The 26,608-nt window shown below is 39.8% G+C and overlaps 1 protein-coding gene across 1 annotated transcript in view; it reads left to right on the forward strand.

The window, feature by feature from the left end:
- LOC126455722 (dynein axonemal heavy chain 3) overlaps positions 1 to 26,608 on the forward strand; it is a 1,249,696-nt gene that overhangs the window by 523,060 nt on the left and 700,028 nt on the right. Inside the window, exons 29-30 of the mRNA XM_050091491.1 lie at positions 9,791 to 9,992; positions 10,074 to 10,304. Of these exons, the coding sequence (XP_049947448.1) occupies positions 9,791 to 9,992; positions 10,074 to 10,304 (433 nt within the window). The remainder of the gene's footprint in view (positions 1 to 9,790; positions 9,993 to 10,073; positions 10,305 to 26,608) is intronic.

Below are 26,608 nucleotides of genomic sequence, written 5' to 3' on the forward strand. Positions count from 1 at the left end.
CAAACATGAAAATTATGGGCTAGAAACCTAAAGTGATGTCAGAACTGCCAAGGGATGTAGGGGAATAAACACACATGTACATCTGGGTAGATGCACATATTTTATGGTTGATATATAATGGCACTGCATCATCCCTTCTTTTTTTTTCCCCCACTTCTTATATATTTATACACAGGTATAAGAACAGAGAGGGTTCTGTATCACACAAGGAAGTGTGAGAAATGAAGGAGAGTAGAAACTAAGGAAGAACTAATGAGCATAAGGCAGGGAGGAACTAATGGTGTTAGTTATTTAGGAATATCAGTCCAACATTTGTTCTGATGGTTTGTAGGAGAGTGGGACAAGTATAGAATAAAGAAATTTATGATATATTGAAATATATATAAATATGAGGTCTGCTGCAAGTGTAGAAGTTGAAAAGTAGTGGAGGACTCTGTGGGATCAAATAAGTTACACAGAGGTAAGAGTGAAGTGTGAAGTAGAATAGAATTTAGCCAGGTAATATTTAGCGACAGTATTCGTAAAGATGTGTACTAGAGCAATGAACCATGGGGCCTACTCAGAAAGGGTAAGGGGGGCACACACAGCTTTTATTGAATGAAGAAAAGGGCAGATAGGCAGATTGAAGAGAGGCTGACCTATAGTGTGCGGGCAGGGGCACCAAGAAGGGATTGACCTGTACCATAGAATACAGGAATAAAAAAGGGGCGTACCTACCAAAACAGAAGGAGGTAGTGCATCCATAGGATCAACCTGGAGGTAAAGTATAGGTACTGTGCCTAAAGGGAAGGACAGTATCATGACAGAAGTCACACAATTTTTTGGAGATTATTCTGGTAAGTTTGGATTCTTTACATCAACAGCGTTATTAGGAGTTATGAGTGTCTGAAAGAACATGTTCATTTTTTTTCCTCCAGAGTTTCCTCCAGACTACAAGTTACTGTAGGGAATGAGACTGTTAAGTACTAGAGAAAAGATAGTTTAGAGAATTATACTACAGAACGAGGCAATCAAAAGTCTATGTCACCTGGAGTTTGTGATTGGGAATCAAAAATGTCGTCTGCATGATTCCTAGATGTAAAAGTACTAACTCCAACATCGGGTGAAATGCCGAGATAGTTATTGACAAAACGAATAAAAACAACAAAGGGAAAATATAGGTGTTAAGTACACAAGGACTAAAAGAGATATATTGTACATTGGTTGAAATATAAATTAGTGCTGTGATAGATATTAATGTACATGGTGAATATGTGTAAAATATCGCTTGTTCAAGCTAAGGGGGGGGGGGGGGGGGGGGGGGAGATATGTAGTGCTTCGAGAATTTTGGGGTAAATTCTAGAATCACTAGGCTCTCCACCATCTCGAAAACCCGATATTTTAATGATGAGGGTGAGAAAGCCTTTTCACTGCGCCACACATATCTTTGTGTGCAGGAGGGACAGCTGTCATGAGAAGCCAGGAGCTGCATCAGACGAGGGGCCCTGACAAGAGGTTACCAGCAGTGCCTTGGAATTTATATCAAAAAGGCAATGAGTGTTTGTATAATGTTCCGTGGTTTGTGGTGTCATGAGGATTATTACAGACACAGATGAAGAGTGTATTGTATAGAGACTGTTACTTCATGCCTTGGCTTTGCATGAGGCAGCACGTATGTAATTACATGGAGGTTTTGTCGATTCTGACATTTATCTTGGAACTAGTTGGCTTGCTGCAGCTTTACAGAATAATTGTTGCTTTGGGGATGAGAGCTGAATATGCATTGTTGTTGAACTGAAAAGATTCTACGAGTACATGACCTATTTCAAGAATAGAGAGTTGGTTAATATTGTTCCCTTTAATCTGATACAGTCTTCAGAGAAGAATTAAATGGTGAGAGCGACGTAGCTGATGACCCAAAGAAGACGATTGGCTGCACGCACAATGTATGTGTCAACTGGAAGAGACATATGAGTCGTGCAACCCAACATAGCACTGTCACTTGTCGTCCAAGAAAGCAAAGTTCCTAGTGTATCTCCATCCACCAATAGTCCCATCTGGCAGTTGATGTTTTGAGACTTTGCACCTACTCAGCCAGCAACCGACAAAACAGACGGGCTACTTGCGTAATGGGTCTCTCTGCAGACAACAGTCACTAGAGGTCCGCACTTCATCCTGAGTGCTGCTAGAGGCCACTGGGCTCACGGACCTCTTTTCTTCTGTGGGGACGCACAATTAGCAGTACTGTGAAGCATGGGCAATAATTAGGTCAGCACTCATTTGATGATGGGCCATTTCACTTCAAGTGAGCTTCCTGTGCCAGGCACCAATTGCAAAAGCTTTCCCACAATCAGGATGTCGCTCTGGAGCCACCATTAAATGATGTTGCTGTCAATTTGCAACTGTCCCTTCTAGCATCTGCCAGTGTGGCCTCTACATTGAAGTGACATTGCCCTCAATGCTGTGATCAGCAATCAGACTTTGTAATATTTGTTATCGTTCTTATCATCATTTACACTGAACTCAAGAGTCTTACCTTCACATTTGGGACTTTAACTGAGGCTAACACAAACAGATTAGACTTTTGTTGTGGCTCACTTAATGCACGGACCACGATATTTCAAAAGTTTGTTTACTGAGACCTTTTAACCATGCTGCGTCATTCTGTTCATTCTGTATTCGAGAAAGAAATTGTGTTAAATTACTGTATTCAGACTTAACTCTTATCAGAAATAACTTCAGGCTTTTGGCCTTCAGTTATTATTATTATTATTATTATTATTATCCATTCTGTGTTTGAGAAGTGAAGTGTGTTCATATACTGTATTCAGAACTGACTATCATTCGAGACAGCTATGTGTCTATTATTATTGTTCATTTAATATTGGAAAAGTGATTACGTTCCTTTACTGTAATCGTAACAGAGACCACCTCAGAACTTTGACCTTCAGTTATATCTTTTGTCTGCTTAATGTCCACTCAGGGGCAGTGGATTGTGGAACTTCCAATGTACTGTGACATTAATGTGCCATCTGCTTCTGATATAATTTTGTAGTTGCATATTCAAGAACTGTTCTATGCATTTTCTACGGTTGTGTTTAAACTAACTCCTGTTGGGGAAGACTGTTCTTTTCTGATGCAATTAACTTCATCTTCATTGAATATCTGAGCATTTTTTCGTGTGCTGCCTTTGGCAGACATATTCGCATTACTGCAATGTGTGCCCTTTCAGCAGTCATCGGTGACATCTCCGGCTCTGCATTACCTTGCATCATAGTCAAGGTGAGACCACTCGTGCCACTGGGACAGCTCAACTGTACCACCAGGTCATCTCAGTTGCACTCACATCGGTGCTGTCCGTTAGGGAAGCTTTCTCACTCTGTGCCACCACTTACGTTGTATTCTGTGTCCCTAGCCAAACTGTACCCTGCCCCACTCACTATCACTGCTCGAGCATCTTTTGCGAATTACTTACACAAATCTTTTAAACCCTCGTTCACCTTATTCAGCCTAGCATGATAATCTTCCCTTAACTTCTCTTTGATGGAGGGCCTCCACATCTGACCTAACAGCAGTGCTCTCTTCTTTCTAGTATTAGTATTATTCCTAGCCTTCTTACTCCCTAGCAGAGGCTACCACACATTTATGACCCCTACACTATCTTGGGACTCTTGTCCCATCAACTCTGGCAGCCGGAACCTGTTACTGGTAGACACCACAAAACTATCAGATGGCACCGTCCTCCTGCTTGCCTTCGTATTGACTGCCAGTTCCCAACACCCCTCACTATTGCCGTCTTTTGTCCTCATTAGCTCTCTCCTAGTTCTGTCCGAGGTAAACACAGTGGGATAAAAAGGGGAAGTCAATGCTAGCATTATTGACAAACACCAAAATTCATAAACAGATTGGATCATTGTGGGTGGTGGAATCACCTAAACAAACATAAGTATAATAAATTAGTTAGCAACAGTGATACCTTCATAAACATACCCAAATATCTCAACAAATGCGTACAATTCCACGAAGATAGCTATGACAAGTTCCTTACATGATGTTTTAGCATTTGATTTTTTACAAACCTTGAAGTTTCATATTTTGCTGTTGTTGTTGTTGTTGTCTTCAGTCTTGAGACTGGTTTGATGCAGCTCTCCATGCTACTCCATCCTGTGCAAGCTTCTTCATCTCCCAGTACTTACTGCAACCTACATCCTTCTGAATCTGGTTAGGGTATTCATCTCTTGGTCTCCCTCTACGATTTTTACCCTCCACACTGCCCTTCAGTACTAAATTGGTGATCCCTTGATGCCTCAGAACATGTCCTACCAACCGGTCCCTTCTTGTTGTCAAGTTGTGCCACAAACTCCTCTTCTCTCCAATTCTATTCAATACCTCCTCGTTAGTTATGTGATCTACCCATCTAATCTTCAGCATTCTTCTGTAGCACCACATTTCAAGAGCTCCTATTCTCTTCTTGTCCAAACTATTTATCGTCCATGTGTCACTTCCATACATGGCTACACTCCATACAAATACCTTCAGAAACGACTTCCTGACACTTAAATCTATACTCGATGTTAACAAATTTCGCTGCTTCAAAAACGCTTTCCTTACCATTGCCAGTCTACATTTTATATCCTCTCTACTTCGACCATCATCAGTTATTTTGCTCCCCAAATAGCAAAACTCCTTTACTACTTTAAGTGTCTCATTTCCTAATGTAATTCCCTCAGCATCACCCGACTTAATTCGACTACATTCCATTATCCTCGTTTTGCTTTTGTTGATGTTCATCTTATATCCTCCTTTCAAGACACTGTCCATTCCATTCAACTGCTCTTCCAAGTCCTTTGCTGTCTCTGACAGAATTACAATGTCATCGGCGAACCTCAACGTTTTTATTTCTTCTCCATGGACTTTAATACCTACTCCAAAATGTTCTTTTGTTTCCTTTACTGCTTGCTCAATATACAGATTGCATAACATAAGGGGCAGGCTACAACCCTGTCTCACTCCCTTCCCAACCACTGCTTCCCTTTCATGCCCCTTGACTCTTATAACTGCCATCTGGTTTCTGTTCAAATTGTAAACAGCCTTTCGCTCCCTGTATTTTACCCCTGTCACCTTCAGCATTGAAAGAGAGTATTCCAGTCAACATTGTCAAAAGCTTTCTCTAAGTCTACAAATGCTAGAAACGTAGGTTTGCCTCTCCTTAATCTATTTTCTAAGATAAGTCATAGGGGCGGTATTGCCTCACGTGTTCCAACATTTCTGCATAATCCAAACTGATCTTCGCCGAAGTCGACTTCTACCAGTTTTTCCATTCGTCTGTAAATAATTCGTGTTAGTATTTTGCAGCTGTGACTTATTAAACTGATAGTTTAGTAATTTTCACATCTGTCAACACCTGCTTTCTTTGGGATTGGAATTATTATATTCTTCTTGAAGTCTGAGGGTATTTCGCCTGTCTCATACATCTTGCTCACCAGATGGTACAGTTTTGTCAGGACTGGCTCTCCCAAGGCCGTCAGTATTTCCAATGGAATGTTGTCTACTCCCAGGGCCTTGTTTCGACTCAGGTCTTTCAGTGCTCTGTCAAACTCTTCACACAGTATCGGATCTCCCATTTCATCTTCATCTACATCCTCTTCCATTTCCATAATATTGTCCTCAAGTACATCGGCCTTCTATAGACCCTCTATATACTCCTTCCACCTTTCTGCTTTCCCTTCTTTGCTTAGAACTGGATTTCCATCTGAGCTCTTGATGTTCATACAAGTGGTTCTCTTTTCTCCAAAGGTCTCTTTAATTTTCCTGTAGGCAGTATCTATCTTACCCCTAGTGAGATAAGCCTCTAAATCCTTACATTTGTCCTCTAGCCATCCCTGCTTAGCAATTTTGCACTTCCTGTCGATCTCATTTTTGAGACGTTTGTATTCCCTTTTGCCGGCTTCATTTACTGCGTTTTTATATTTTCCTCTTTCATCAATTAAATTCAATATTTCTTCTGTCACCCAAGGATTTCTACTAGTCCTCATCTTTTTACCTACTTGATCCTCTGCAGTCTTCGCTACTTCATCCCTCAGAGCTACCCATTCTTCTTCTACTGTATTTCTTTCCCCCATTCCTGTCAATTGTTCCCTTATGCTCTCCCTGAAACTCTGTACAACCTGTGGTTTAATCAGTTTGTCCAGATTCCATCTCCTTAAATTCCCACCTTTTTGCAGTTCCTTCAGTTTTAATCTACAGTTCATAACCAATAGATTGTGGTCAGAGTCCACATCTGTCCCTGGAAATGTCTTACAATTTAAAACCTGGTTCCTAAATCTCTGTCTTACCATTATATAGTCTATCTGACACCTTCTAGTATCTCCAGGATTCTTCCATGTATACAACCTTTTTTTATGATTCTTGAACCAAGTGTTAGCTATGATCAAGTTATGCTCTGTGCAAAATTCTACCAGGCGGCTTCCTTTTTCATTTCTCTCCCCCAATCCATATTCACCCACTATGTTTCCTTCTCTGCCTTTTCCTACTCTCGAATTCCAGTCACCCATGACTATTAAATTTTCGTCTCCCTTCACTACCTGAATAATTCCTTTCATCTCATCATACATTTCATCAATTTCTTCATCATCTGCAGAGCTAGTTGGCATATAAACTTGTACTACTGTAGTAGGTGTGGGCTTTGTGCCTATCTTGGCCACAATAATGCGTTCACTATGCTGTTTGTAGTCGCTTATCCACACTCCTATTTTTCAACTCGCTTTTGAATGTACAAGTACACATTCTATTAGTATTAAAACTTAATTGTCTGTGAAATCTCAATGTTAATTTCGTGTTTAATGTAGTTTTTAAATGACATTGTCCTTCTGTTGTGTTTCCAGTTGACATTTTCACTATTCTGTAATCTCAGTGATTATGTGTGTAAATTTAAAGTAGCACTACATTGCCTACATGTTTCTTAGTTACCCATGTAAATTGTTTGTATTCTCTGTATGTGAAGTTACTATATTCATCAACGAACAATTTTGTGTACATTTTTTTAAATGGCAGTCCATTGCCTATTTTTTTTCTCCAAACTACATATTTGTTAAGAAAAATGACTTGTCCTATATCATGTGATCCACAGGATAAATAAATAAATAAATAAAATAAAACCTACTCCTGCATTAACCCTATTTGATTTTGTGTTTATAACCCTGTATTCACCTGACAAAAAGTCGTGTTCCTCCTGCCACCGAACTTCACTAATTCCCACTATTTCTAACTTAAACCTATCCATTTCCCTTTTTAAGTTTTCTAACCTACCTGCCTGATTAAGGGATCTGACATTTCACGCTCCGATCCGTAGAACGCCAGTTTTCTTTCTCCTGATAACAAGGTCCTCGTGAGTAGTCCCCGCCCGGAGATCCGAATGGGGGACTATTTTACTCCGGAATATTTTACCCAAGAGGACGCCATCATCATTTAACCATACAGTAAAGCTGCATGCCCTCGGGAAAAATTATGACTGTAGTTTCCCCTTGCTTTCAGCCGTTCGCAGTACCAAAACAGCAAGGCCGTTTTGTTTAGTGTTACAAGGCCAGATCAGTCAATCATCCAGACTGTTGCCCCTGCAACTACTGAAAAGGCTGCTGCCTCTCTTCAGGAACCACACATTTCTCTCACCTCTCAACAGATACCCCTCCGTTGAGATTGCACCTGTATCACTGAGGCACGCAAGCCTCCCCACCAACGGCAAGGTCCATGGTTCATGGGGGTACTGTATTGAAAACATATCCTGTTCCTGGAAGCTGAAGCTATGAAGGGTAGATCAAATATAAGACCACACACTCAAACACATTTAGAAGAGAACTCGCCCAATCGTTAATCATAATCACAATATTGGTTGAATTTCACAGTAGCATAATGTACAGTGACATAAACATGAAACTAACAGTGCACACAACAGTTTGTAGTACCATTGCCAGGGTGGATAACATTAACTGACATGTTGGTGTCATCTGAGAACTTGCCAGCTGTGGGCTCTATTGTGATCTGACATGGATATGTTATTTAGTTACTGTCTGGTCACAGACCGGCTGTTTTGGGTGGGTCTATTTTAGGGTAGGCGTAAGAATGTAATGTAATTTCTGAAACTACTTAATGCATTGAAAATTGGCTGTTAGGTTTTACTGTTCTGCATAGTTTGTAAGACTTTATTATTATTCCAGTTTTACAAGCCACTGTTTATACATGTATTTGGTTTATGAAAAATGTTTTAGGTTAGTAACTCATGAAAGTATACTGTTATAGACCTTCATTATTCATCTGTCATCTGAAACCCTTTGTTTACAAGTATGGCATTCACCTCCAAATAAATCTTTTATGACCCAAATAGCGGAGATGCTGAGTCAGAGATAGGCACAACAAAAAGATTAATTGGGTGTTCTGAATGCTCACAATTTCCTTAAATAATTTAGTTGCCATTTGCAGTAATGGATGGACCAGCTACTCAGTTCGTGTCTACAGTGCTAACCGTTCTTCTTCACTGTGCCATTATGTGTGGGGTTGTAAGAGAGGCTGTTCTCCAACATGTTTTTCAACATCATAAACAACATTTCACATTAAAATATTACAGAACACTAGATTATGATTACAATTGCCAGAACAATTCATGTTCTCTATGTGACTGATCATAACCCTACATCCAGATAAGCACTATTTGATGTCTGCACAGAGAAGAAGCCAGTCATGCGCTGCTGTTCTCAGTACTGTTCCATGCACTAAGCAGTCCCACATCACAGCAGGTGCTGAAGTTTTAACACCCATACTGATCCCCAGACATATGGCATCCACAGACTATTCTCTCTCTCTGCATAGAATTTCCCACACTGTGGGCTGTGGAGTTTTTGACTAACTTAAACATTAAGAAATCTTCTGACGTATTTTGTCAGCTAAGTTAAACCTTGAGTCTGACATGCTATTTCCTACAATACAGACTGTGGGACTAAGCATTGTAACTTCAATTAGTTATATAAATTTTAATTATGCAGGCATGTATTAAAATTGATTGCATCATTGTAATCACAGATATAAATATGAACAACTAAACTATAAGTTTAAGTGAGAATTCACACAAATAACAATTTGACATATTCCTTTAGATATTAAATGTGCAACTGCTTTACATGTAGAATGAAAAAGTGAAGTAAATTTAGTTGTTCTTGGGAACAGGAAACATATCAAATGGATTACATTCCAACTAGCTTCATCTCAAAGTCTAGATGAAGTTTAATCTGTGTGATTGCTAGGGATGAGTGTTATAGATTTAGGTTTTCTGTTACTTTCCTAAGTTGCTTGAGGCAAATGCTGGAATGACTCATTTGAAAAGGGCATGGCCAATTTTCTTCCCAACCCTCTGTAATCTGATTGTGTGCTCTACCTCTAATGACCTTGTTGTCGACAAGTCGTTAAACTCTAATCTTGCTTCCCTCCTTCCTTATTTGTCTGCTGGGTCTTGTAAGTCTGTGGAAAGATATTGTATTTGAATGACAAATGAGATTTAAAGAATACTGTTCTACAGCCAGGTGTCATCCATGGGAATGTATCCTATGGAACATTTCAGAATTTTGATATCAATGTTTTGGAATGTCTTTTTCGGAGTATGGACTTAAATAATTTTGTTAATCATTAATACATGATTTTTTATGCTGGATGGGTATCTTTAGAACATAATTTGTAAATTGAAGATTTATACATGCCTTATTTTATGATGATAGATTTCAGAAGTCTTGTTTCGTTATCCTGCTCATTTGATAACATTTTCCAGTTTAGCAGAGAAAATAGTACACACATACAAACTGTGCTCTGAGCAGCTGTCTTCGCAACACCACTACGACTATGGCATGAGAGCTGTTAAAACTGTGCTGACAGCTGCTGGAAACCTCAAACTGAAATATACAACTCAAGATGAAGCAGTCTTGGTATTAAGAGCAATTGTAGATGTCAACCTGCCTAAATTCTTAGCACAGGTCATACTTAACAACTTTTTTTGTTAACAATATGTTATAATTTTTCATGTCAGGGTAATGTAAAGTAAATTGTCTTTTCAGGATGTACCTCTGTTTGAAGGGATAGTATCTGATCTCTTTCCTGGGGTGGAACTTCCTAAACCTGATCGTGATGAACTTATCGAAGTTCTGAAGACAAATCTTGCAAAGCGAAATCTGCAAGCTACAGATTGGTATATGGAAAAAATCATACAGATATACGAGATGATTTTGGTTCGACATGGGCTAATGATTGTTGGTGAACCTATGGGAGGAAAAACCTGTGCATACCAGGTACAAGATAACATTTTTTCTCTTCTTCTTCTTACTTTACTTTTGCTATTTCTGAATGTTATACAGGTTTTGACAAATGTAAGACACAGTTGATTGTGGGGTGCCTTTCCTGGTGTCACCACTTGTTCTGGGATGTAATTCGTGTACCTTGTCTGTCTGCGTTTAGAGTATATCTCGTGTTCAAGTTTGAGAACGCTTTCAAAATGTTTGTGTAGCATGTATGTGAGACGGGTTATGAGTAACAGCTGGTATTTACTTAGGTGGAAGTGGGAAACGGCCTAAAGCCTTATCCAAGTTAGCTAGCTCAGCAGCTTTTTTTGCTAACCCACAAGGGGGTATCGCCTACCCAAATCCTGGAAGTGGTGCATTAACGCGCTTGGCTGTTCAGTTGGTTCACATGATAAAACAACTCTGTTAAATAAATTATTGTCTGCAGATTTCAGCCCAAACTTAAAATTTTACGGAATTCGATGTCACTGGGACTTCTTTGAGTAATTGTTAGCTATTTTGATGTACAGGAAAAGTCTAAAGTGATTTGGAGTTCAGATGAGGAACTGCATGATTTAGAGCTCCTTGAACTCATAAGTTACAGCTTTTTTCATATTACAGTCAATTCACTTTATGATTCTGTTACTTATTTTAAAATATTCTCCACAGGCCAGAGCATGTCAGGCATTCTTCTTTTATTACAAACTGTTAAAAAGGGCTGTGGACCAGTTTCAAATATAGAACTTCCTTAGAACACTCTCTCCCCAATCACTATTGATTTGAAGTGGAAAGTTTTCTACAATAAGATTTGGGTCATGGAGGGGGAGTTGCAGGGATAAATTTCAAACCACAGATTTTCCTCATCAATCATAAGGGAATAAGGTGCAGGGGCTTGTAACCTGTTACCATGCAGAGGGAAGCAGTAATCTTGTAAAAGTGTATTCGTGGTATCTATTTAAGACTAGATGGAACTAATAGAATATGGTGTTCAAGCGTTCACGATATGTACCCGTGAACATCAAGAACATGGGTTCGATTCTCAGTGCAGATTATGATTCTATTTTCTGTGTTTACAGAATACATTATCCTTTAAGGAAACATGAAGATGAATAGCAACCTAAAATATTGTGGAAGTTCTTGGCAAATTGTGTACTAGACCAGGACTCAACCCCGGGACCTTTTCATCTTGGGGGCAAGTGCTCTTCCAGCTGAGCTAGCCGAGCACGATTTGCGACCCATCCTCACAGATTTACTTCTGTTAGTATCACATCTCCAACTTCTAAACTCTACAGAAGTTCAGTTTCATATCTTCTAAGACTAGTACTCATGGAAGCAAAAATATAATGGAAACACGGCCTAGTCATAGCCTGGGGGATTGTTTCCAGAATGAATTTTTCAATCTGCAGGTTTGTTGAGAATAATAATTTTTGTGCTAAAGATGACTGATGTTTAGGGAAGTAGACAGTTAAGAGAATTTTTCTGTGTTACAAGGAAATATGTCTTATATTCAGTTATGGTTCTAGATTGCAATTCTAGAGGTGTAAAATTTTATGAAGTCTAAAAGATCATTCTTTTGGTTACAACTTTGATGATTATTATTGTATTTAAGTCCTTAGTATATGGAATCCCAATATGATGATGCATGAGCCAAGACTCTCATCTGCTCTAATTAAATTTTATGTCCTTTTTTAGGCATCATTCAGCCGTGGTTGACTTTCCAATCTCTTTTTGTTATTACTTGTTCTCAGTACAATGCTCCACAACAGTGTGAATTGTTTGACTTATATATATGCTGCCACATTCACAGCAGGCACCATACAAGCTGGATATTCAGAGCATGCATAAGTTTCCTGTACACTGAATGACTGAACTGACCTCCTGCCTTATCCACAACTGATACCTCTAAGAATGGTAAATGCAACATTTTGATTTACTATTGAACTGGATAAGGATGGCAAGCTGCTTTTCTTGGAAGCTTTAGTTGAGCAGAAGGCAAAAGACCAGCTTGATTGTTCAGTTTACAGAAAACCTACAAACACTAACTGATAAGGACTATAGTTTTCACTACTCTGCACACAAGAAAGCATTCCGGAACATGTTAGTACATAGAGTGAAGGTTACTTCTGACAATGCCCACCTACAGTCTGAATTGCAGCACAAGAAGGGAGCCACTATAAATGCTTTTTAGTGCCACTGACGAAGGACGCTTTGTGAATTGACGGAACAGGCTGAGCTAGCTGTGTTCGTTCCATGCTGTGGGGCAGTGAGCTGCAAGTTAGAACATGTGTTGTGACCAGTGTTCTGGCCCTCCCCCAAGACACAAGCTCTGTCAAAGATGACATAGCTTTTCTAGTGCCTGGTGTGTACGGTGTTCCCTGTGAAAGGGATTGCATCATCATATTAGGATTCTGACACAAACAAGGCAGCCAAGATTAGAATAAATGGCAACCGTTTTAACAGAGGCCAGGGAGACACACTTAGTAGTGCTCAAGGCGGGCTTTCGATATTGAAAGGGAGCAAAGACATGTGCCTGACTTTCATAGGGAGGTGGGAGTGCCAATTTCAAATGTGGTACCAGCTCTTCACTCCATCTGATATCATTGGTCATGAAGCAGACCGCACCTGCTGAAGCTGTGCAACTTCCACACACACATCGGTTTTGCCCTCCTCGACTAGATCTATACACTGCCGTCACACTGTTAGTGGATTCAAAGCTTGAATGTTTCAATTGGAATGTAAAAGAAAAAAAATGCTTGTAAAACATGACTAGTTGATTCAGGCACGTCACTGCAAAAGATCCCAAAGACAATTAATGATCTAATTGTCCATTGTAAATGTCTAATTGATGAGTCTGCTAAAAGTTGTTGAAATTATGTTTGGTTTAAACCTTCCAAAGCACCAGTATTATTTTTAAACAATGGAGACTCCAGGCAGGAATATCAGCAATGTTGGAAAAGGTAGATTGCTAATTACCGTGAAGATGATAAATTAAGTTGCAGACAGGCATTACTAAAAGACATACACATAATCTTTAGACCACATCCTTTGTCTGTAAAAGAGAAACACATATCACGCTTTCACACAAGCAAGTACACCTCACGTACACATGATCGCCAACTCCAGCAGCTTGGGCCAGAAGGCAACTATCGTGAGGGATGGAAGCAGCAATCTGAAGAAGATGGGGAAGTGGAAAGGATAGCAGTGTACAGGTTGGTGCAGAGAAGAACACTGTCTGGCAGAGTATGCAGGGACTAGAATTTCAACAGGTGCAGCATCGTGAGGTTGTGGGACAGGGAGGTGGGGAAAACAAAGGAAGAAAAGAAGAGGAGGGAAGATGGTTGAATGCATTGGCAGAGAGGGTGGGAGATGAGAAAGGGGAGGAGATGATAAGACAGAGGGAGTGGAAACAGTCAGGCAGAGGGTGTGAGGACGCGTTGAAGCCGGGATAATTATGGGGACAGAGAATGGTTTGTAAGGATAACTCTGACGTGCACAGTTCAGAAAAGCCAGTGGTGGAAGATAGGATGTAGATGGCTCTGGTAGTGAAGCAGCCATTGAAATCAAGAATGTTATGTTAAGCTGCATGTTGTGCCATAGGATTGTCTAGTTTGATCTTGGCCACAGTTTGGCAGTTGCTGTTCATCCTGATGGACAGGTGGTTGGTAATCATGCCAATATAAAAAACTGTGTAGTGATTGCAGCAGAGCTTGTAAATGCATAGGGCTACTTTTACAGTTTGTCTGGCCCTGGTGGGTAGGATAAACCTGTGACAAGACTGGAATAGGAAGTGGTGGGTGGGTGGATTTGGCGGTCCTTTCACCTGGGTCTTGCACAGAGATATGATCCTTGGGTGGGGGAACATGCCAAGGATTAGAAAAGGAAATAATAAGCAATTAAACACAATTATTGTGTAACAATACTGATCCTGGAAATGCTAGAAGGAGGAGGATGGAGCTTCATCAACACACCCAATCTCATAACCTACATAGGACGCAATGGAATCAGTAGAATAGTCCTCATATTATTCAGAGACAAAGGCATTAAACCAAAAAGCATCCTGGACACCAGCAGTAGCACCAGTAAGAAAACATATGCCAGTCACAACAACTTTTGTGTTCAGTTAGCCATTACAGACAACCAAGCCCAAGTGAAACAGGATGTCCAAGAAAAGAGAAGTTAAAAGGAAGACTAGAAGAAGTGGAAGAAAAGAAATGTAATACATGTACACCAAGCAATGGAAACGGTGGAACTATGCTCAACTACTCTACAATCCTGTCAAACAAAAATAAAAGACAGGAAATCACAACCATGATTAAACAAATAGTGTTATGGTGAATGGCTGAAGATGCTGTCAGCAGCACACCAGGCCATAACCACACTGCAATAATATGTAACTAATTCAGATATCCCTTCAGTAAAATCAAAAGGAGTACAATAGCTTTAACTAAGCATGAACCAAAGCAAACTAAATATAAACGAAAATAAATAATAAGTTATCAACAATGAAGTTGATAATTTACTAAGTCAAATATAACAAAACTACCAGTTTTTGGGAGCACTTCTTTGCCCCTGAATTTAAATTTTGATAGAAACTTTGAAAACTTCCTGTCTGTACTAGTCTCCATGTATACTTCTTCTCATGTTTCACTATTCATTTGCATGGTAAATTCAACCCTTTCTTGCTTAGGAAAGGCCCTTCTATATGTGAATATTTTAGTGTTGTTTTCTGCAGCAATGTTTAATTTTAAGAGCAGACTGGAATGAGTTGAAAGGCCCAGGTTACCAACAGCAACATCACAATATTTTTTCTCTGAGTAAGTTAGTATATGCTCAATGATTGATGCTGAATACTTAATTACCCTTGTGGCTGTTTTTCAAGGAGTTCCTTGCAGGGTGGGGGAGTGATATGTATGTAAAAAACAGTATTCCATTTGAGCCCATAGACGTATCACGCCACTGCACTGAACAGATATTTGAATATTGTGCAGGGGCAGTTGAATTTAGTGAAACTAAACTTCTAATTGTTGTTGTTTATAGGTCCCCTAACTCTGACTTCAGGGCATTTCTGCTCAAGCTAGAGAGGGGTTTTGATTCACTTTTAGGAAGTACCAGAAATTAGTTATATGTGGTGACTTCAACATACATTTTGTATATGATGGTGCAAGAAAAAGGATATTGGTAGGTCTCATTAATTAATATGATCTGATGCAGACTATGTTTTTTCCAACAAGGGTGCAGGGAACAGTAGCACAGCCATAGACAGTATTTTTATTCATTCTTCAATACTGGTTGGGCATTCTGTTAGTAAAAGGGTGAATGGCCTTTCAGACGATGATGCACAAATTTTAACACTAAAAGGCTTTAGTACTCAAACAAATGTCACATTTAATTACAAACTATGTAGGAAAGTTACTCCAACAGAAATAGGGAGTTTTCTAAACCTTGTCAAGGAACAAGAGTGGCAGGATGTTTATAGTGCTGATAACATAGATGACAAATATATTGTTTTCCTTTACACATTTCTCATGCTCTTTGAGAGTTGCTTTCCATTAGAATGTTCTAAATGGGATACTAGCAGTAATAGGCAGCCTGGGTGGCTGACTAGTGGGATAAGAATATATTGTAGAATAATGCGGAAGTGATATCAAAATGTTAGAAGTAGTCACAATCTTGCTACGGTAGCCCATTACAAACAGTATTGTAAGGTGCTTAAAAATGTTATTAGGAAGGCAAAGAATGTGTTGTATGCAAATAGAGTAGCTGATTCTCAGGACAAAATTAAAATCATATGGTCAGTTGTGAAGGAAGTGTCTGGTCAACAGCACAAGGTCGACAATATAAAGTCATTTCTCAGTGAAAATATTGCCGTTACTGACAAATGAGATATGTGTTGTTGTTGTGGTCTTCAGTCCTGAGGCTGGTTTGATGCAGCTCTCCATGCTACTCTATCCTGTGCTAGCTTCTTCATCTCCCAGTACCTACTGCAACCTACATCCTTCTGAATCTGCTTAGTGTATTCATCTCTTGGTCTCCCTCTACGATTTCTACCCTCCACGCTGCCCTCCAATACTAAATTTGTGATCCCTTGATGCCTCAGAACATGTCGTACCAACCGATCCCTTCTTCTAGTCAAGTTGTGCCACAAACTCCTCTTCTCCCCAATCCTATTCAGTACCTCCTCATTAGTTATGTGATCTACCCATCTAATCTTCAGTATCCTTCTGTAACACCAAATTTCGAAAACTTCTATTCTCTTCTTGTCCAAACCATTTATCGTCCATGTTTCATTTCCATATATGGCTACACTCCATACAAATACTTTCAGAAACGACTTCCTGACCCTTAAATCTATAAAATTCTCTTCTTCAGAAACGCTTTCCTTGCCATTGCCAGTCTACATTTTATATCCTCTCTACTTCGACCATCACCAGTTATTTTGCTCCCCAAATAGCAAAACTCCTTTACTACTTTAAGTGCCTCATTTCCTAATATAATTCCCTCAGCATCACCCGATTTAATTCGACTACATTCCGTTATCCTCGTTTTGCTTTTGTTGATGTTCATCTTATATCCTCCTTTCATGACACTGTCCATTCCATTCAACTGCTCTTCCAAGTCCTTTGCTGTCTCTGACAGAATTACAATGTCATCGGTGAAGCTCAGTGTTTTCATTTCTTCTCCATGGACCTTAATACCTACTCCGAATTTTTCTTTTGTTTCCTTTACTGCTTGCTCAATATACAGATTGAATAACATCGGGGACAGGCTACAACCCTGTCTCATTCCATTCCCAACTGCTGTTTCCCTTTCATGTCCCTCGACTCTTATAACTGCCGTCTGGTTTCTGTACAAATTGTAAATAGCCTTTCGCTCCCTGTATTTTACCCCTGCCACCTTTAGAATTAGAAAGAGAGTATTCCTGTCGAAATTGTCAAAAGCTTTCTCTGAGTCTACAAATGCTAGAAATGTAGGTTTGCCTTTCCTTAATCTATTTTCTAAGATAAGTCATTGGGTCAGTATTGCCTCACGTGTTCCCATATTTCTACGGAATCCAAACTAATCTTCCCCGAGGTCGGCTTCTACCAGTTTTTCAATTCGTCTGTAAAGAATTCATGTTAGTATTTTGCACCCGTGACTTATTAAACTGATAGTTTAGTAATTTTCACATCTGACAACACCTGCTTTCTTTGGGATTGGAATTATTATATTCTTCTTGAAGTCTGAGGGTATTTCGCCTGTCTCATACATTTTGCTCACCAGATGGTAGAGTTTTGTCAGGACTGGTTCTCCCAAGGCTGTCAGTATTTCTAATGGAATGTTGTGTACTCCCGGGGCCTTGTTTTGACTTAGGTCTTTCAGTGCTCTATCAAACTCTTCACGCAGCATCATATGTCCCATTTCATCTTCATCTACATCCTTTTCCATTTCTATAACATTGCCTTCAAGTACATCGTCCTTGTATAGACCCTCTATATACTCCTTCCACCTTTCTGCTTTCCCTTATTTGCTTAGTACTGGGTTTCCATCTGAGCTCTTGATATTCATACAAGTTTTCTCCAAAGGTCTCTTTAATTTTCCTGTAGGCAATATCTATATTACCCTTACTGAGATAAGCCTCTACATCCTTACATTTGTCCTCTAGCATGCCTGCTTAACCATTTTGCACTTCCTGTCGATCTCATTTTTGAGACGTTTGTATTCCTTTTTGCCGGCTTCATTTACTGCATTTTTATATTTTCTCCTTTTGTCAATTAAATTCAATATTTCTTCTGTCACCCAAGGATTTCTACCAGCCCTCGTCTTTTTACCTACTTGATCCTCTGCTGCCTTCGCTACTTCTTCCCTCAAAGCTACCCATTCTTCTTCTACTATATTTCTTTCCCCCATTCCTGTCAATTGTTCCCTTATGCTCTCCCTGAAACTCTGTACAACCTCTGGTCTAGTCAGTTTATCCAGGTCCCATCTCCTTAAATTCCCACCTTTTTGCAGTTTCTTCAGTTTTACTCTATAGTTCATAACCAATAGATTGTGGTCAGAGTCCACATCTGCCCCTGGAAATCTCTTACAGTTTAAAACCTGGTTCCTAAATCTGTCTTACCATCATATAATCTATCTGAAATGAGTATCTCCAGGCTTCTTCCATGTATACAACCTTCTTTTATGATTCTTGAAACAAGTGTTAGGTATGATTAGGTTGTGCTGTGTGCAAAATTCCACCAGGCGGCTTCCCCTTTCATTTCTTACCCCCCAATCCGTATTCACCTTCTACATTTCCTTCTCTTCCTTTTCCTACTGTCGAATTCCAGTCACCCATGACTATTAAATTTTCGTCTCCCTTCGCTATCTGAATAATTTCTTTTATCTCATCATACATTTCTCCAATTTCTTCGTCATCTGCAGATCTAGTTGGCATATAGACTTGTTCTTCTGTCATAGGTGTGGGCTTCGTATCTATCTTCGCCACAATATTGCGTTCACTGTGCTGTTTGTAGTAGCTTACCCGCATTCCTGTTTTTTTTTTTTTTTTTTTTTTCATTATTAAACCGACTCCTGCATTACCCCTATTTGATTTTGTATTTATAACCCTGTATTCACCTGACCAAAAGTATTAGTCCTCCTGCCACCTAACTTCACCAATTCCCACTATATCTAACTTTAACCTATCCATTTCCCTTTTTAAATTTTCTAACCTATCTGCCCGAATAAGGGATCTGTCATTCCGCGCTCCGATCCGTAGAACGCCAGTTTTCTTTCTCCTGATAACGACGTCCACCTGAGTAGTCCCCAGCTGGAGATCCGAATGGGGGACTATTTTACCTCCGGAATATTTTACCCAAGAGGACGCCATCATCATTTATCCATACAGTAAAGCTGGATGCCCTCGGGAAATAATTACGGCCGTAGTTTCCCCTTGCTTTCAGTCATTCGAAGTACCAGCACAGCAAGGCCGTTTTGGTTAGTGTTAGAAGGCCAGATCAGTCAATCATCCAGACTGTTGCCCTTGCAACTACTGAAAAAGCTGCTGTCCCTGTTCAGGAACTACACATTTGTCTGGCCTCTCAACAGATACCCCTCCGTTGTGGTTGCACCTACGGTACCTATCTGTATTGCTGAGGCATGCAAGCCTCCCCACCAACGGCAAGGTCTATGGTTCATGGGGGGAAATCAGATATATGTACAGTATTTAACAATCATTTTCTGAGCATTGCTGCTAAATTAAATAAAAATATAGTTTCTACAGGGAATCATATGACTTTCTTGGCAAAGGCCTTTCGGAGATTGATGTCTGAAATACTCCTTAGTGGTACAGACAAGAGGGAGATTGAGTCAATAATTAAATCACTGAAGACTAAGGACTCTCATCGTTATGATGGAGTGCCTATCAGAATATTAAAGTACTGTGCTGCACATGTTAACCCTGTATTTAACCATATTAGCAATTTTTCCTTTAGGAATGGTCAGTTTCCTGAACGATTAAAGTACTCAATAGTAAAGCCACTCTGTATAAAGCGGGAGGGGGAAAGGGATAATGAAGATAATTTTAGACCTATTTCTATGCCATCAGTGTTTGTTAAAGTTATTAAAAAGGCTGTGTATGTGAAGATAATTGATCATTTTATATCACGCAATTTGCTATCAAATGTACAGTTCAGCTTTTGAAGTCATTTAACAACTGAAAGTGCTGTATTCTTTTTTCTCTGTTAGGTACTGGATGGGTTAAACAAAAGGTTTTGAATGCCAGTATATATTCTGATTTAACTAAGGCATTTGATTGTGTAGATCACAAATTATTGCTCCAGAAGATGAACCATTACCATTACAGAATACGGGGAGTAGCTCACAATTGGTGTCATGTGGGGTGAAGGGGGGGCGGGGGGGGGGGGGGGGGGGGGGGGGAGATCAGTGTTGGAGCCACTCTTGTTTCTGATTTATGTATGTAAATGATCTGCCCTCTAGTATTATGGGTAACTCTAAAATATTTTTGTTTGCTGTTTCACCAACATGAAAGGCACGATAGGCACTATAGAGACCTTGAATTGACTTAATGTTTGTAGCGTGAACTAAGGCGATAGTAAATGAACCATTGCCTTGGGTTCTGGTATCTGTTATATCCCCAGATTAACACACATTTGTGAACAAAAAATTTTTATTAGGTAGAGCAAGGCCACCGCTTAATTTTACAAAAAGATGAACTTCCTTCAAAAACAAAAATCTTCTTCTCCTGCCAAAATTTTATAACAAGCCAAAGAATTATGCCACGTTATTGAATTGAAATATTAGCAACTGAACTGAATTTACGTTCCTTTGTCTGGTTTTCTCTCGACGCTTTCCGGTGGCTGCCAAGGAAGTAGACAGACGCAGAGTCCGGGGTCGAAGTCCAGCGTAGCGAAGACATGGCGCCTGGACGTTCCGGCTGCGTTGAAGTCTCTTCCGGGCAGCAGTCTGTGCCGTATCGAAAGACGCCTGCTTTCCTTTCTTCCAGCTGTTTAACCCAGCGGCTCCAGTCTTCCTCCGCTGATTCCGGAATGATGATTGGCAGCCATTGGTGATCCCTGAGTGGTGGATGGTGGTATCCTAGTGTGACCATCAGCACCAGAAAAAGGCTCGGTGTGCATGCGTAGTTCGCGGCTGGTTGAATGTTTGGTGGGAAAGCCTCTAGTGCCGGCTGGTGGAACACGCCGGTACTAAGCTGCAGACGCCACTTAACTCTTCCGCGGTAGCCAACCATTGTGTTTGTGTGGCTGTGCGCACCTCGTCTGTATCATTATTCTCCAAACCAAAATTTAGAACAGCACCAATGAAAACGGATGACCCAGATGAACATTTTGTACACCACATGGCTTGGAAATGGAAAATGTCTTGTGGCTAGGGCCTCCTGTCGGGTAGACCGTTTGCCTGGTGCAGGTCTTTCGATTTGACGCCACTTCGGCGACCTGCGTGTCGATGGGGATGAAATGATGATGATTAGGACAACACAACACCCAGTCCCTGGGCGGAGAAAATCTCCGACCCAGCCGGGAATCGAACCCGGGCCCTTAGGATTGACAGTCTGTCACGCTGACCACTCAGCTACCGGGGCGGACACCACATGGCTTGGCAGAAATATTAATGTTATCCACCGATTTGTAAGTGGTAGATGCAGGACTTATTATTCTCATTCTGTAGCGAAGCATATTCTTGGCAAGGTCTCAAGAGTGCAGATAATAGAGATGTTATTGCTTTTTGTACCTTTCATGTTGGTGAAATTTTTAACAAGGACTGTCAGCAAATCATATTTTACATTCAGTATGTCTACTGTTTGGAGAACAGCACCAACAAGAACAGATTAACCAGATAGAATATGTTGTACAACACATGGCTTGCCAGACGTGTCACATTTGTTTCATGTTTTTCTGGTATTGCTGATGGTTCTATCACGTCTCTATGGGTGTTTTTGTCGTTCCTGTTTGGTTTGGTGATAGAGTTGCGCACTGTGGGTTTTGTTTTGAAGTTAGGTTGGTGTTTTTTTTATTTCCTTCGCTGTCAGGTTCACTGCATATTCTTTACCCAAGCCATTCAGATGTAGTCCATGTTGTGCGTGGAATCTATACCCTATATTACTCACATCAGTGCTTTTCACATTTGAAGGTTGTATCGTTTTATATAAGTCCTTAGTGCATTGACATTAAGAATTGATGCAGGAATTAATCATTTGTAGACATTATAAGAATTATAGATAAAATAATCTTGAATGTTGAGATTTAGTTTTTACATTACAAGAAATAATAACAGTTCAAAATCCAGTTTCTGTATAATACTATATTGTAAAGGTTGTTATCACTACTATAATGGTATATTTTTTTCTGCAAGAGATTGTATAACAAATCATTTTCGTGAAAATCCAAGGAAAGACATTAATTCAAATATCAATAGTGGTGATAAGAATATTAAGAATTTATTTTCTGTTTTTATATTTTTTGCTGAATAATTTTATTCAAGACAAGTGAATAAAACTATAATTAATTTTTGTATAGAGTAAATAATGATGTATAGTTTACATAGATTTTAAATGAATGAATATACTAAAAATTGTCATAAAATTTTTGGTTTAAGCCTCTCAAAGCTCCAGTAATCATCCCTAATTAATTCATCATTTGGAAACCAAAAGTGAAATGGAGTAGCATCAGTTTTGTAAGAAGAAATTTTTGTCATGTTATTAACTTAAAAGTTATTAATTCATCTGTTGCTTCTGAAGACCAAGAGCGAAATGGACCAGCACCAATATCTAATAACAACTTAGATCTGTTTATTATGGATGGGATAAGTTCTCTTTCCCTTCTAAAGGGTATTTTATGTGAATCAATAAATTTGAAGATAATGATATGTTCATGCTTTTGCTTGAACAATAATCTGTGTAATTGATGATCTATTCATTATTATGTTTTTATTTGATATTTGGGATTATACAAATCACTAAAATACAAAACAAAAGTAACAGGGTGACCAATGGGATAAGGAAATCCTCTGTAACACTTAGACACCTCAGCAGCATAAAAAGCAACCAAAATGAACCTGAATTTCAGAAAACATACCAAATGTACAAAAACATATGTAAAAACATTTAAGTGACAACAAAAAGGTATCAGAATGATAAAATTATAAAAAAAGGCAGAAAACAGAATAAAAGCAGCCTGGGATGTCACCAAACAGGAGGCAAGTAGAAAAAAGACAAAACAGGTAAACATACATACAGCACAATGATACCACAACACATGATCAAAAACAATGCAAACTTTGCAAATCAGTATTTCAGGAATATAGCTACCAAGATACAACACAAATCTGACAAACAAAATACAGCTTGTACAAACACATTGAGTCAGTGACCCACCCTTCAGAAGAAATGTGTCATTTCATAATATATACAGGGTGTCCCATTTATGTTGACCTCTCTAAATAACTGTTTGTCCTGATGCAAATTACAAAATGTTCTTTAGCCATCAGGGGGACATCAATCACCATGATTGCCTTTGTTGTAGCTTTGTATTTTACAAAGATATGAACAGCAGTATGATTTTTTTTTTTTAAATAGGACCTTGTATTTTTTATTCAGTAATTCATTTCCTCTCCTAAAGACCTACTCAAAAATGTATCACAGTGTGCCATTCACTGAAACACAACGTTATTAATTGCATGACACAACATTGACTTTGAGCCTGGGATCACAAACTCATCCGTTTCCACTTGCTGGAGATGTCAGAAAACAGATGAATACCAAGTAAAAACATAACACAAAATTGACTTTGACTCTCCCATACCATTGTCCAGGAGTAGAACATTCAAAGGTGTTCAAAGTGGTGACCCTGGAAACCGATACACTGGTGCACTTGCTGAGTGACAGAATTATTTACTGCTTCCAGTATTGCCTGCTGAAGAGAATTACAAGCAAGCACGATACGCTCCTGCATGTCCTCAGGAGTTGTTGGAATATCACAATAGACAACATCTTTAATGCACCCCCAAAGAAAATAGTCCAGAGAATTTAAATCAGGAGACCTAGCAGGCCAAGTAACTGTTCCTCTTCGACCAATCCATCTGGCAGGATACCTTCAGTTCAGAACACGACGTGCACAAAAGGCATTATGTGCTGGACATCCATCGTGTTGATACCACATAAGCATTCTGGTTCCTAGCGGCACTTTATATAGAAGAGGAAGAAGAATTCTTCTGTACCCCACCTGGAAGGCAGCGCATGAGTCTGCTCCTGTGATCAGCAAAATAGACCGAATGAAGGAAGCAAGTAGGAGCAGGTGAGGAAAACACTTCGGTACTGCGTGTAAAATTAAAGATATTTACTATTGGCAAAAACAAGTTAATAAGTGGTTACATAACTTTGTGATGATGAGCATGTAGGTGCAAAGCCGTACTCCCGTCGTAAGTAGTACAAAGTCTCAATAGCAAGCCAACACACCGAAGTTGAAGCAATGTTTCCAGGCTCTTGATGAAATGGGGCAGAAAGCAGAGCGGTGCTCATTGACCTCCACAGCGTTGGCTAGAGGGTGCTGTGGTCGGCCTAGTTCGTCCGCTCTCCTAGTGCCAACCTACAAGCATGCACCTATATTGTGGCATTGGAACTATCAATACCACAAATTCGTTTGAGGAAGTTGGCGTATGCTGTGCCATTTAGACTACCATTGATGAAATAAGGGCCAATAACTGTAGTACTAAGCATCCCACACGAAATAAAGGCCAATAATTGTAGTACCAAGCATCCCACACCAGACGTTACCTTTCCAATGATGCTGATGTTCCACCTGTCTAAGCCATCATGGGTTGTCACTGGACCAATAACGCATGTTCCTTTTATTTACCTGTCCTTTGTTTGAGCAGGCACATTCATCAGTAAATAGAACATTGGAGAAGAAGTTCGGGTTGGCGAGGATTTGCTGCTGTGCCCACTGACAGAACTGTACATAACTCTTCATTTGGGTACATTCTACTCACTTAACTCTTCAACTGATGATGTTTGACAGAATGACGGGTGTGCATTCTACTTATGTTTACATTTGTCCTCTGTCAACGTCAGCACGTGGATGTGTTCCATTACCCTGAGTACCTGCGCCAAGTTCTGGGAGCGTCAATGTCAATGTTGTGTTGTTGTTGTTGTTGTGGTCTTCAGTCCAGAGACTGGTTTGATGCAGCTCTCCATGCTACTTTATCCTGTGCAAGCTTCTTCATCTCCCAGTACCTACTGCAACCTATATCCTTGTAAATCTGCTTAGTATAATCGTATCTTGGTCTCCCTCTATGATTTTTACCTTCTGCACTGCCCTCCAATACTAAATTGATGATCCCTTGATGTCTCAGAATATGTCCTACCAATCGATCCGTCCTTCTAGTCAAGTTATGCCACAAATTTCTCTTCTCCCCAATTTTAGTCAATACCTCCTCATTAATTATGTGATCTACCCATCTAATCCGCAGCAATCTTCTGTAGCACCACATTTCGAAAGCTTCTGTTCCATTTTGTCTAAACTATTTATCGTCCACGTTTCACTTCCATGCATGGCTACACTCCATACAAATACTTTCAGAAATGACTTCCTAACACTTAAATCTCTACATGACGTTAACAAATTTCTCTTCTTCAGAAACGCTTTCCTTGCCATTGCCAGTCTACATTTTATACCCTCTCTACTTCGACCATCATCAGTAATTTTGCTCCCCAAATAGCAAAACTCATTTACTACTTTAAGTGTCTCCTTTACTAATCTAATAACCTCATCATCACCTGATTTAATTTGACTACATTTCATTATCCTCGTTTTGCTGTTGTTGATGTTCATCTTATATCCTCCTTTCAAAGCGCTTTTCATTCCGTTCAGCTGCTCTTCGAAGTCCTTTGCTGTCTCTGACAGAATTACAATGTCATCAGCAAACCTCAAAGTTTTTATTTCTTCTCCATAGATTTTAATACCTACTCTGAATTTTTCTTTTGTTTCCTTTACTGCTTGCTCAATATACAGATTGAATAACATTGGGGATAGGCTACAACCCTGTGTCATTCCCTTCCCAACTACTGCTTCCCTTTCTTGCCCCTCAACTCTTATAACTGCCATCTGGTTTCTGTACAAATTGTAAATAGCCTTTCGCTCCCTGTATTTTACCCATGCCACCTTCAGAATTTGAAAGAGAGTATTCCAGTCAACATTGTCAAAAGCTTTCTCTAAGTCTACAAATGCTAGAAATGTATCCAGAATGAGATTTTCACTCTGCAGCGGAGTGTGCGCTGATATGAAACTTCCTGGCAGATTAAAACTGTGTGCCCAACCGAGACTCGAACTCGGGACCTTTGCCTTTCGCGGGCAAGTGCTCTACCATCTGAGCTACCGAAGCACGACTCACGTCCGGTACTCACAGCTTTACTTCTGCCAGTATCTCGTCTCCTACCTTCCAAACTTTACAGAAGCTCTTCTGCGAACCTTGCAGAACTAGCACTCCTGAAAGAAAGGATATAGCGGAGACATGGCTTAGCCACAGCCTGGGGGATGTTTCCAGAATGAGATTTTCACTCTGCAGCGGAGTGTGCGCTGATATGAAACTTCCTGGCAGATTAAAACTGTGTGCCCGACCGAGACTCGAACTCGGGACCTTTGCCTTTCGCGGGCAAGTGCTCTACCAACTGAGCTACCGAAGCACAACTCACGCCCGGTACTCACAGCTTTACTTCTGCCAGTATCTCGTCTCCTACCTTCCAAACTTTACAGAAGCTCTTGTGCGAACCTTGCAGAACTAGCACTCCTGAAAGAAAGGATATAGCGGAGACATGGCTTAGC

The sequence above is a fragment of the Schistocerca serialis genome, chromosome 2 (genome assembly GCF_023864345.2).
Source record: "Schistocerca serialis cubense isolate TAMUIC-IGC-003099 chromosome 2, iqSchSeri2.2, whole genome shotgun sequence".
In the NCBI taxonomy this organism is placed as follows: domain Eukaryota; kingdom Metazoa; phylum Arthropoda; class Insecta; order Orthoptera; family Acrididae; genus Schistocerca; species Schistocerca serialis.